Source organism: Bemisia tabaci, chromosome 2, assembly GCF_918797505.1.
Source record: "Bemisia tabaci chromosome 2, PGI_BMITA_v3".
Taxonomy (NCBI): Eukaryota; Metazoa; Arthropoda; class Insecta; order Hemiptera; family Aleyrodidae; genus Bemisia; species Bemisia tabaci.
Genome location: NC_092794.1, coordinates 52,877,877 through 52,890,754, shown reverse-complemented (window position 1 = coordinate 52,890,754; position 12,878 = coordinate 52,877,877). Strand labels below are relative to the sequence as shown.

The following is a 12,878-nucleotide window of genomic DNA, read 5'->3' as shown; positions in this document are numbered from 1 at the left end:
CTTCAATTTTTTTAGACGCAATACGGGCATCCCTAGACCACGAATAGTTGCATTCAACTGTTGCCATTAAGAGGGCCAAAGCGTTTTTGAATAACATCAAATTGACCGAGTTTAACAGAAAGGAGCCAAGCCACATCAGCTATTGCCAAGTTTAACTGGGCAATTTAATTTTTTACGAGAGATTGTTTGTTTGGATTTCTTTGAAAATTTCAAGGAATTTGCTTCCTACCATGGAAAATTTTCACTGAACTTTGCACGAAAATCCGCGCAACTGTTTTCATGTAAAAAATTAAACTGCCCAGTTAAATTTGGCAATAGCTGATGTGGCTAGTTTCCTTTCTGTTTAACGCAGTCCAAATAAGCTTAATTCCGATGTATATGGAGACTGTATTTGGCAAGAAAAAGGATTTTCTGTAGATACATTTAGCTTGTCTCTTCAAAAATTTTACGGTGAGTTTGAATTTTCCCATAGCTTTTGACGAGTCGACGGCGAAACTGCAAAAACGAGTATCTCATTTGCATGTTCCAAAATTTCCGCTCTGATTTTGTGTTTCAAAAGGAGACCAAACTAACATCACCGCTTATAATTTCCACAGAGTTTTTTCACACAGAGAAGAAAAATCGCCTAGGTTTTCAAGAAATGACGTTGAATAATTTTCTGATCAGAAAATAACGTATGACAGGAAATCTGCAACACCGTAAACCGAGCTACACGTTAATGCAGTTTTACCGTCGATTTTTCAAACCTGCGTAAAACTCACATGGAACTTTGATGAAGATAAGAAAAAATAAGCCCCAGAAAACCCTACTTTCTGGCCAGATACAGTTTCCGAGCACTCAGGAGCAAAACTTATTTGATTCTACCTAAAGGCGCTTTGGTATTCTCTTGAAGCCAGCTCCTGCAGAAGTCCAGAGTGCAACTATTCGTCCTCTAGAGATGTTCGTGTTACGTACACAAAAATTTAAAGCGTTTTGACTCTTAAATTAGCACCATTTAACCATTTTAAATAAAAGAAAAAATCGTATCAAGAGGAAATATGCACTGCGATCAATTTACGGAGTGAGTGCTCAGTTTTTATACGGAATTAACTAAAATGTATGCGGTAAATTATTTAAATAACTGTAATATACTTTTGCCCCTCACATAATCAATGCACGACTCAAAGGTGCACTGATCGCAAAAAGACAGACATCGACTTATCACGTCAACGAATGTCCTCGTTTTGAAATGGGCCACTAAACCATAAACGGATTTTGACTTGCGAGTCTACTTTTTGTCGTAAAATGGTGCGTAGATCACGATACGTACATTAAAAACGCGAAAAAGTAACTCGGGAACTGAGAAATACGCAGTTCAAAAAGTGCCATTGAGCACAGGGTAGAATTTCATGAGCCGCCGTCTGCGGCACACCATGGTCCTAAACTCAAGGATAGGATGAAATAAGTCGAACAATGAATGAAAGATCACGAGAGTTATAATACTGATGTTTTTTGAGTAGCTACTTTCGAATTTAATCTCAAATTGCCAAGATTTTAACATCCCGGCCCAAATTGTGGGCAAGTTTATGGCACGTTGCGGCGCTACGTGCTGCCAGCTAGAAACGCACATTGGCCCCTACAAACCTAAGGGGATACTTCAAGCATTGCGCAATGTGTGAAGTAGCCCCTACAAACCTAAGGGGATACTTCAAGCATTGCGCAATGCGTTAAGTGGCCCCTTAGGTTTGTAGGCGTTTCGCGCTGGCAGCACGCTGCAGCGCTCCCGGCGGGCAGGCGGTGAACGATTTCTAGCGGGGAGATCTCCCTGACAGAGAAACTCCATATCGTATACATTTATTAAAAAAATTTCTCTTAATTTTCGACTTTTAAAGTTACACAATGGCCGTGTGAAGTAATTAGTGAACTCTTAACGCTAGATGAGGTGTAATAATGAAAGGCGGCTCGTGCGCCATGCGTGCTGCGAACGGCGCGGCGTAGGGCGGCTCATGAAATTTTTCCCTGTGCTCTGTCGCAAAAAGGGCCACTTTTTCGAAAATGTAAAACGCCGTAGTTTCGCGCCGAACCGAATGATGTCATTCGGCACCAATCAGGAGCGAGCACGGATTTCTACGACCTCTGTCAAATATATCTCTACTCCTTGTATATGAAAACAATCGGAAAGTCGAAACTATATCTGCAGAATCAAATTATCAAATCCCATTCATATTATTTGCCGTTAACAAGCAACAGTTCCACGGTGAAATCCGTTTTAGTTTAACAAATATGAGTGATAAATCAGAGGAGATAGCAATTTGACCATAACAGTACTTCACGGACATCATTTTCTCGCCGCCCCGTTCTGGCGCGTTTGAGATTCTTTGGAGTCTTTAGATTTTTTAAAACCCGACTTGTTCGGGATTTTGGCTCCAAAAAGACGCAAATAAATCACCACGTGATCTATTCACCTAGTACTTTCAGAATATTAAATAAAAAACACAAGGTTTAGTGACCCATTTGTGTCCTTTTTTGCGGGCCGGTTTCCCAGTATCATTTTTGCTGCCATAGCACAGCACTTTGGCTCAATGGACGAAAATAAATTGGGTGAAAGTATATTTTAGTCAATTTAATATTATATTTTTATTTCTTATGTTGATTAAGGGTGTTTTACGAGTAGTATAGTCTGAATATTTCACAAGTCCAACGGTGCACTATTCGTTCGACTAGCTTAGCAAGTTTTTTTTTCTTTCTTTAAAGCTCATTTAAAGTTTCACGTCTTAAAGGCATCTTTTTGTCTTTACCGTGGACCTTAAAAGAATGTCAAAATAATGGGTATAAACATTTCCAGATGAGAGGACTGCACATATTACTTCGGACAACTATTTAATCCTCAGTCTGCCCTCTAAATGGTATACTAAGTTGAAAAATATGATGGGGTTGTCAAATATTCATTTTTACTTTTTAAGAAGTACTGACTGCATTGAAAGACTGATTTAGTGACTACGTCATTCGATATAATATCGAACTCTTGGTTCAAACCAAAACAAACTAACATAACCTCATGTACATATTCTTCGTGAATTAATTGTGTTAATTCATGAAAACTTAGCCATCGATTGGTCATAAATCATTTAATGACTCATTAAACAGGAGAAATTTCATTGTAATAAACACTTGGACGCATTTTACCACCATGGCGCAAAAGGGCGCGGATCAGAAACATGGTCATACGTTTGTTTACATATTTTGAACCATGACGTAGCCACTAAATCAGTCTATTAAGAATTAACGGTTATTTGATTCTGTCAACTTAATTTTTTCCACTTGAGATGACGGGATTTGTTTCGGCTCTCAGTTGTCTTTAACGGAAGAACCACAACGCCTGCAATTTTTCATGCTTGCAACCACACCTTTAAGCACAAAATTGCAGCTGGCTTCATGATTGAAAAACGAAAAAGCCTGCAATTTTTTGTTTATGCAACACGGACATCCCTTGAGTACGAATAGTTGCGCATCCAGGCGTTTAGAAAACCAAAGCGTTTCCAACTTTTTTCGCTGACCATATTGTTCGCGTCTCACCATCGCGTCTGCCATCTCACTGTGCGTGACGTTTGTGCGTGACGTCGTCGGGTTCTTAATCAACTATCTGACATCTTCTTTTACAAATCCAATCTGTTTTCAAAACTAATCTCTTTCCAATCAGTATCTAATTTCTAAGCATCTAAGCAGCATCTAATTCCAATCTATTTTCAAAGAAATTACCCAGTGTTTTCCTGTTTGAGAAAATGCGTGTACGTGGACTTTGTTTCATGTCAAAAATAAGATGAATAGATGGAAACTTTACTTTTCCCTCCCACAACCGGTGTCTGTTCAGGTTATTATGCGCTTTATGTGGGTGCCGTATCTACGAGTCACTCCACGGCTAAAATTGTTAGTAATAACAAAAAATAAGTTAACACTCACCAGCTCGTCGGAGTTCAGAGGACAGGCTTGAGAGTTTACAATTCTCTGAAACAAAGAAATAAATCAAGTTGTTTTTATTCCTGTAAACTTTTAACAAGCACCTGAAACGATTATTCTTGGAACAAATGCGTCACTAGAAATTGAGGGAAAGATTGCCAAATTGAATGTGTCTGTTATTATATGATTGCAAACTCGGGTTTGATGGTTCACTCTTTGAAACTATAGTCTAGTCATAGTCTATTCTATTCTCGAGTAAATCAGAGATGGTGTACCTAAACTTTAACATAGTTGCGCCAAGAACTGTAGTGCAGGGTTCCTGGAACCCGGTTCCATACTGACTGAACTAATCGGTTCGTGTAAATAAACTTCATATAAACCTAAATTGAAATGTAAAAATATCACTGTAGCTAGGTAAAATAGGGGCTTTCGAATCGAAAATACGTGGATGATCAAAGTGCAACGTATCTCCGATTGCGATGTTACAGACTTCTTCTTGTACTTCGTTTTTTCTTTTCTTTCTTTTGTCAGCATATGCTCTCTAACGTTCCCTTGGTTTTTCTCCTCTGTTAGCAGAATATTCTGCGGAAATTTTAATGGAGATACGTGGTTCTGCACTTTGACCATGGACATACACGACTCGAATGTTGCAGCCGATATGAACGGTAAACCAGGATTACAAGAAAGGTCTAAGAAAATATATGAGGATTTCGCGAAAAAGGCACGAGGATTGCGCGAAGTTAAAATGAAGTTAATTTAAGGTAGAAGTTTGGCAAAGCAGGAAACAGTTAGAAAATAAACGCATTTCTATATTAACGCTGGTTCAGGTTACTTGTTGACGTGTCATCGATGTCTTACCTTCTGGTGATAAATGAAGAGGAAAGATTGACTAATGGTCGTGGGTATAAAGAACTTTCTTAACTTTTCTCGGAAAAAATATATTTAATCGGGAGAAACGAGGCAACGTTGGAATGCGCATACGGAGTCGAAACCCAAAATGGACCTTTTAAGCTCTATTATTCATTTCCTGGAATCTGGATATATGTTTTCCACGGCTCTGTCTTAGGTTAGCAATATAAGCCGTTCCAGTTGAGCCTCTGTGAACGTGAACATAGCCACCCTTTAACCAACCATTTAAAAAAAAAAAGAAGAAGAAAAAAAAATCCAATACAAGACAATCTATGTTATCTCATACAATCTTCACTACTATCCCTTTATTTCTTACAGAATACTAACATAAATTTCCACACCTACTATTACGCTTCTACCCTCTCATTCCAGTTATAACTTACTTTCCATTTTTTATTTTATTAATTTCCATTTTGTCAGCCCCCTTCCAAGGCAGCAGTATCCCCCGGATATAAAGCCTAAAAAACAACTTTAAAAAAAGCTCTATCACTCGATGCCGCGATATTATTCTGACGCGAGTTCGAATTATCGCGCCGAACACAGTGTGGGCGGCGTTAAGCGTATATCAGCGCCTACAAGATTTCAGGAATACTTCACGCATTGCACCAAACGGTGCGGTCGGCGTCAAGCCCATGTTAGCGCCTACAAGACTGCTTGAATACTTCTCGCATTGCGCCAAACGCAGTCCAGGCGGCAGGCCGTCAGTTGGCGTGAAACGCATATTAAGGACTTTGTGTCATCGTTCTTGACTTTCTGCTCCAGTTTTTACCATAATTAAATGGTAAATATGTATTCTCATCATAACTATAGGAACTCAGATGATATTTAATTTTTATTTGGTTACATTAAAAGAAAATAGAACGAACGAACATATCGCGTCGTTTTCGTCACTTTTATTTAAGATCATAAAGGTAAATTTGCGGAAGCTTTTCAGAAAAACTGTGTGCAGCTTTTTAAAAACATTTATTAAAAATAAAACATAGAAGTGGTGCATAATGTTGCAATCAGAGATAAATATACGCTTTCTTTCAGATGCACCCGTCGGGTTTTGAACCCATTCATCTCTTAAAACACTTGAACATGGTTGTTCTACGATTTTTTACGTGTAGTTATTTTCAGTGGTTGGCGACCGCGTAGCGGCCACAGGCCCCTAGTTTACTTTTTAAATGTCCATGAAAGCTCTCTGGACCATTTGTGCTGCGAGGGCTATCCATCAAAGAGAGAAACATTTTGCAATTAGAAATTAATATCTTAGACTCATTTTAGAAACAGCATATACAGACAAATCGACGGTGTAAGTCGGCAATCACATAACTCGGTTTGCGACGTCGCAGACTTCCTGTCACACGTTATTTTTTAAATGGAGAACTGCTCAACGGCAATTCTTCAAAACTTTCGTGATTTTTCTTCTCTGTGCGAAGAAAATTCTGCATAAACTTCGAATTATGTCAATTGGTTCTCTTTTAGAAAAATAACACAGAGGCGGAGATTTTCAGACACCGCAAACGTGTCATGTGATTGCCGACTTATACCGTCGAAATGCTTTTTCTTCTCCGTTTTCTTCCTCCTATTCATCTTCCGCTTCTTTATCTTCTTTTCCTGCTTCCTCTCTTTGCCATCCCCCTTCCTCTTCCTTCATAGTTTTTCTTCTTTCTCTTCTTTTTTTCTCCTTCTTTTTCTCTTCCCTAATCTCCTCTGCTTCCTCTTCCGTTTCTTTTTCACATTTTCATCTTCTCCCTCTGCCTCCTGTTCTTCTCCCTCCTCCCTTACTTTGATGGTATCAATGCAGGTATTTACTTTCATGGAAGAGCCAAAAATAATAGCCCTAATCGTAAAATGTAATCCAATTTGGACTCGAACTCCATAACCTCATAACATAAACTCCCCGCGGGGCATCATTAGAAACGAACCAATAGGTATCGACCGACGAAGATCCATCCGTGACGTAGGTCCGAAAGAGGCCATCTCCCATGTCGGCGGTATTCGGTGGGCAGGAGGGGGGAGGGGAGACCGTAAAACGGCTGTTCGCGGCGGCGGAGGGGGGCATGGGGGCGCAGGGGGGTCGGTGAGTAGACAGTAGAGTAAGCAGTTAACATATATAGACCTCGGTGCGATGAATGTGACGTCATCAATTTCCTCTCCAGCCGCAACCCTCAGCTTCCACCCGGTGAATATTGATTTGGGCAACCTTCCTCCACGCCTGTCTCGCCTCGGCCCGGCCTGTGCCACTACGATAGGAATCGTAACTTTAAGCCCCTCGCGATTTGTCCTCCTTCGCCTCAAGTTCATTCCATGGTTCATTCATGATCTGACCCCTCGGACCGTCCCCACCCACTCCCCGTCCCCGGACACTTGGGTTTCGGAGCCCGCTCTGATTTGGTCGCCCTTCTCAAACCGTCGCTAATCCCACTTAAATCGAGGACATTTCTTAAATATTGTAGGGTTGGTGTTACACTGATAGAATGAGAATCTTAAATTTGCCGCCTAGAGGCATTTTTTCTCAAATCAATAATTTTGCTGCTTAATATAAACTACTTTTTCGCTTAACCCAAGCATTATTTTTCTCGTATCAAGAAAAATTCAGCCGAAATCAAGATAAAGAAAATTCTTGGCGGCAAATTCAAGAATCATCACCTTTTTTTTCCAGTGTATGCTTAATTTAACGGGTTTTGGAAGAAGGGCGCTGAAATTGAGATTTTTGCGGAGCACCATTCTTTGGACATAGGGGGATGGGTGTACTGCTGTGCTAAGGAAGAACGTCGTATGAGCCTTCAGGCGTTGCCATATTTCCTTCAAGAAAAACCGAATTTACTGAGAAAATATTGAATAATTTTCCTCAATTTTTCAGCCAATTTTGTTCACAATTTAATTTTAAATATCTGAAAATTTCAAGGGGAAATATGCATAACTTTCATCCAAAATGCATGTTTAATTGAGGAAAATTTGGCAACTCTTGAATGTTCATACGGCGTTTTTCCTTGGCAAGGCATTGTAGGCGGCTTACGCTTCCCCGTTCGTCCAGAAAAATGGAGGAGGAAAAAGGGGAGGAAGTGAAAAGGTGGAACAACGCGGACGAAGGCGTAAAAAAAGGGGGGGGGTATAAAGGCGGAGAAATGAGGATATTTGGTTATTATTCACGATGAAGTTAACTCAAACTGCATATTAGATTGTTTATAATTTCGAAAATTTATCTGAGGGACCCCCTTTCGCTACCTTCGCACGAAATATCTGAATCTGCCTCTGACTCTGATTCTTTGAGGGTACAGTAGACTCTGGATTATCCGGCTTCGTATTATCCAGACTCTCGATTATCCGGATCGATTTTGCAACCATGTAACTACGTACGCATTCCGATAAGTGAGCGGATCCGCGGAGAAGCGGTCGCAAGGCATATTGGCGCCTGCACAGCTGAAGGAATACTTCACGCATTGCGCCTAACAGTGAGGTCGGCGTGGAACGCATTAGCGCCTACTAGATTGCATAAATACTTTTCGCATTACGCCAAACGCAGTGCAGTCGGTTAGTTAGCCTAAAACGCACATTAGCGGCTACAAGACTGCATGAATACTTCACGCATTGCGCGCTGTAATCGTTTTATTGTAATTTATCGTTGTCGACTACCATTCACAATCACCATTGAGTCGTTCAGTTTGGCGTTAACCTTTTAAATTCGTGTTGGTATGTACATGATGTATACATAATAAGAATACTGTGGTGTTGGTTGGTGGTGTTTGTGTTTACTATTATTATCCAGATTTCTTTTTCATCCGGATCGGGCCCGGCATCAATTAATCCGGATAATCCAGAGTCTACTGTACACGTATTTTACCACCGAGCGCTTCTGCTAAAACTGATGATTGAACTTTTTTTAACCTTTGAATTTCTGCTTCAGTAGTAAGAGGGCGTAGGTCGTAGGTTCCGAGTCACCTCTTTCACCACAGGTGATTTCTAATATTAAGAATCATGAATAAGGGCACAAACTATGATTTTTAAACTTTTCATCGAACACGCATGGATTTTGACTGCCATGATATGTCTAAAAATGGCAGTATTGAGTGGTTTTGTGGAAGAAGGGCTTATCTACCAATATTTAAACTTTTTGAAATTTAATTACAGGTAAAGAAGTTTTAAAGTATTTTATAGTTTGAGAATAATTTGCTTTCAATAATTACTCACTCAATAATTGGACTTCATTTTGCAATTTTGAACTATAAATTCTGGTTCATCTGAAAAAAACACTTATGTGCTTAGGGAAATTATTGGCACATACATTGTTTTTAAACCGGGCTAGAATTTATAGCTTCAAATTGCAAAATGAAGTCCAATTACTTTCACATAAATTGGACTGAATTTTGCAATTCGGAACTACAATTTCTGGCTCATTCGTAAAAACACTTATGTGCATAGGGAAACTAATAGTTATATACGTTGTTTCTAAACTGAGCCGGAAATTGTTGGTCCTAATTGCAGAATGTAGTCCATATAGCACACCATATAAGCGCCCACCTACATATGCAGTTAAAACACATAAAATAGAATAGAGAAAAAGATAACGAAGAAAAAATGCTGCCCATTGCAGAAACGGGGCTGAGCGCATCAACAGGGTTGCCATTTTGCGATGGGACTGCAGTGCGAAAACGGTATACTTGTTCGCCATTTAGTTATAAAAACCCCTCTAATTTATTCAATTCCATCTCTGGATGGATAGATTGACTGAAAAAGAAGGTGGCCTCTCTTAAAATGTCGGTGGGCTCCACCATTTTGGGAGTTGAATTTTGATATAATTAGAAGCAATTTCGTATTTTTGGGGAAAATTCCCTTGAAATACAAGTGATTAAATCAAATATTCCGGCTACATGTATGACTGCATTATGCAAGGCACTTCTCCAATTTTTGACCCTTTTGCATGTGGGACCCCGCTTCCTCTTTATCAGCCATCTTTCAAGCATTTACGAGTCAGCAGTAGACTCATTGATGCCAGATAGAGCTGAAAATCAGATTTTCCCTGCTTAAACCCATTTTAAGTATGCAACTTTAATCGCGCATTCTGGCAACCTTGCTCCTCCTTGCTCCCTTAGATCCCTCGAGTAATTTATGGACGGCCTTAAGAGGTAGGTATCGATTGACTTCCATCGGGCACATTGAGAAGGGTGGTGCATTTAGATCCATAGGCGCGGTGAAGACTAGAGAATTTTATTTGCTTATAATGTTATTATGTAGATAAAAAAACCTACAGAAAGAACGTTGAATGTACTGAAGTTTCTAAAATAAACCTGCAAACGAACGAGATGTCAGAGTTTAAGTCCAAATTGAAATCATTCAATCAGAATTTCGCGCTAGCGAAGAAAGTTAAAATCATCCTAGGTCAAATTTAGTCAATGAAAAGAAACTTTTTTTTATGATTCGATTGGGGTCTTCAAAACTTCCTTTTCTCGTCCAATACACACATGAACTTGTGAAGATACCTGGATTAGGTTTGATTTTTTTGTGTGGAAGCTAGGTTCAAAGGAATGTTTATGTTTAAAATTGAAAGGTTTAGGTAACGCATATGAATATGTCAGATGACATATAAAAATGAAAAGTTTTTATTTTGTAGTTTTATTTTTGTACCTTTAGGAGCAATATCATTTCAATCCTTCGGAAAGGCCTTTTTCCAAATTTTCACCATAATCTTACTCAAAATTCGTTTAGATTGTCTCTTTTATGATGTTACGCAATGCAGATTTTCTAAAACTCCCTTTAATTACAGTATAAGCCGTAATGGGGCTGCCTGGTAAGGAGCTGTTTAAAGAACGACTGTAAGTCAAATTCATTGTCGTTCCTGAAACAAGGTCCTTTCTTAAAGGACGCTTAATGTGGTTTACATTGTGATTAAGAAAGGTTTAAAGAAACCCTTGAGAATACATCATAAAAATGACAGTTTCAGCAAGTCTCAAGTAAAATTCAACGGTATGTAACTTTGTAAATAGACCCTTGCAAAGAATTCCAATAATTTACCCCTATAAAAAATTTAAAAAACCTCAGAATGAATTTAGCAAGTTTTGAAAATGTTATAAGGTACAAATAGTTTTGCGTCTACCGCAAAGTTGGTCAAACTGACAGAAGTTTTTCCTCCGATTTCTTTTCAATTTTTACGGAAGCGAAAATCGCTTTGGAATCCCTTGATTCGTTCAAATTGTTCCCTTTATGATGCCTTGTTGAGGACCTTCTTAAATCTCCCTTAGTCACAATTTAAACCATATGGGGCTTTCTAAAGAGAGGAGCTGTTTAAAAAACGACCATGAATACATACGATCAAACGGGGAAGGGGGAGCGTAAAGGGCGTAAACCCCCCCCCCCCATTTGCCCGGAAATACGCGTGAGAGTATTTAACACCCCCTAGAACCCCCGGTGGATATGGGGTCAAGGAAATCCAACCCCCCCCCCCCCTCGTTCGAAATGCCAGGATCCACAAATGTATGACTACTACCCTCTCAAATTTTAAAAAAAAATCTGTTCTTCAAAACTTATTCCAGGAAGATGGATCACTGCCCTATGAAACTCATATCGATGCCCAAAGTGCGAAACCACATATCTACCGTCATTGCGTCACTGCATTCCCTTCATACTATATCTTTCCTTTGAAAAACTAGTCCTAACGTAATTTCTTGAAAACTTACTTGCTTTTTCTTCTCTATTATCAGAATAATCCGTATGAATGTCAAGCTATGGAGTTGAGTTGTTCCTCTCCATAATAGTAAAACAGGAAAGGAAATTTTGAAGTTTTGCAATCGAGACACGTGGTTTTGCACTTTGGCCATCGTCATGCTGGAGCAGCCAATAAAATGCAAACTCTCCACATCTGACCCGCCATGTGCTGGAATGCACGAAAAAAACTAATAGCGAATTGAGCCAAGAATTGGGAGTGCTCAAAGGCGGAGACACAGCTGGTGAGCTTCTGCCCCTTGGCCTGGTCCAAGTCGCGGCGGCGCACGGTGGGTCGAGTCAATAGGAGAGGTCGGACAAAATTTGGACACCTCAAACGCTTATAACTCCGTTTATACAAAACTTTGAGGTTCTGAAAGTGGTTTCTTCGTGAAATTCTCTTCCAGAGGCACCTTTTTAAAATTTAAATTGTAACGAAATAAACATCAAAATTTGCAGTTTTAGTTAAAAAGTTTATGTCCGACATCTCTGATAGACTCGATCCACCGTGCGACGGGGGTGGGAGGGAGGGGTGTGGTGGCGGCGGACGCGGAGCTAGCGATCAGAATCCAAGCGAGTAAAAGTAGGTCACGATCTCCTTTCTCGGATCCGCTCACCCCTTTCTGACGGTGCCCCCGCAACCCGCAAGCGCGCGCCCCCACAATCATCCCCCTACCCCCAACCCCAACCCCCCGCCCGCGCCCCTTTCTCGCCCGGCATGCCCACCTTCCTTGAACCCACATCAACCCACATCGCATCGCACTGCTGTTGCATTGCTCCTGGGGCTAGGGTCTCCCCATCACTACCACCACCGCCACCCTCGTATCAACCGGTCGCGATATTCCTCTTCCTTATCGTTTTCGGTGTCGTCATTTGGGAGGAGGGATAACAGGCAAATCTGCCGTGCCGAGGAAAGAAGCTACATGATCACTTGGACGTTGCCAGATTTGTTTCTAATAAAATATACAGGGTGATCCGAAAGTTCAGCGCCAGGCATCATCCCTGCACTGCCGTGCTGAGGAAAAACGTCATATGAACCTCTTCACGTTGCCAAATTCTTTTTGATAAAATATGAATTTTCAGGGAAATCTGTAAATACCCCCCCCCCCCCATTTTTCTAAGAATTTCATTCGCAACGAGATCTAAATTATCTGAAAATTTCAAAAGAAAATATTCATTACTCTCCTCCTTATTAATAAAAATTTTACTGGAGGACATTTTGCGACTCTCGAATGTTCATGGGCCGTTTTACCTGAACACGGTAATGTAACGTTTGAACAAATAGAGATATAGGCTGAAATTTTTTGAGTGCCCTTAGATCAAACGAAACGACTCTTCAAAGCCCCCAA

The 12,878-nt window shown here is 40.2% G+C and overlaps 1 protein-coding gene across 6 annotated transcripts in view; it reads right to left on the bottom strand.

The window, feature by feature from the left end:
• The window catches only part of Rbp (RIM-binding protein), a 74,992-nt gene that overhangs the window by 45,989 nt on the left and 16,125 nt on the right, over positions 1 to 12,878 (bottom strand). For all 6 annotated transcript variants that reach the window (XM_072306608.1, XM_072306609.1, XM_072306610.1 and 3 more), the window contains exon 2: positions 3,940 to 3,984. In XM_072306608.1, coding sequence (XP_072162709.1) covers positions 3,940 to 3,984 — 45 coding nt within the window. The remainder of the gene's footprint in view (positions 1 to 3,939; positions 3,985 to 12,878) is intronic.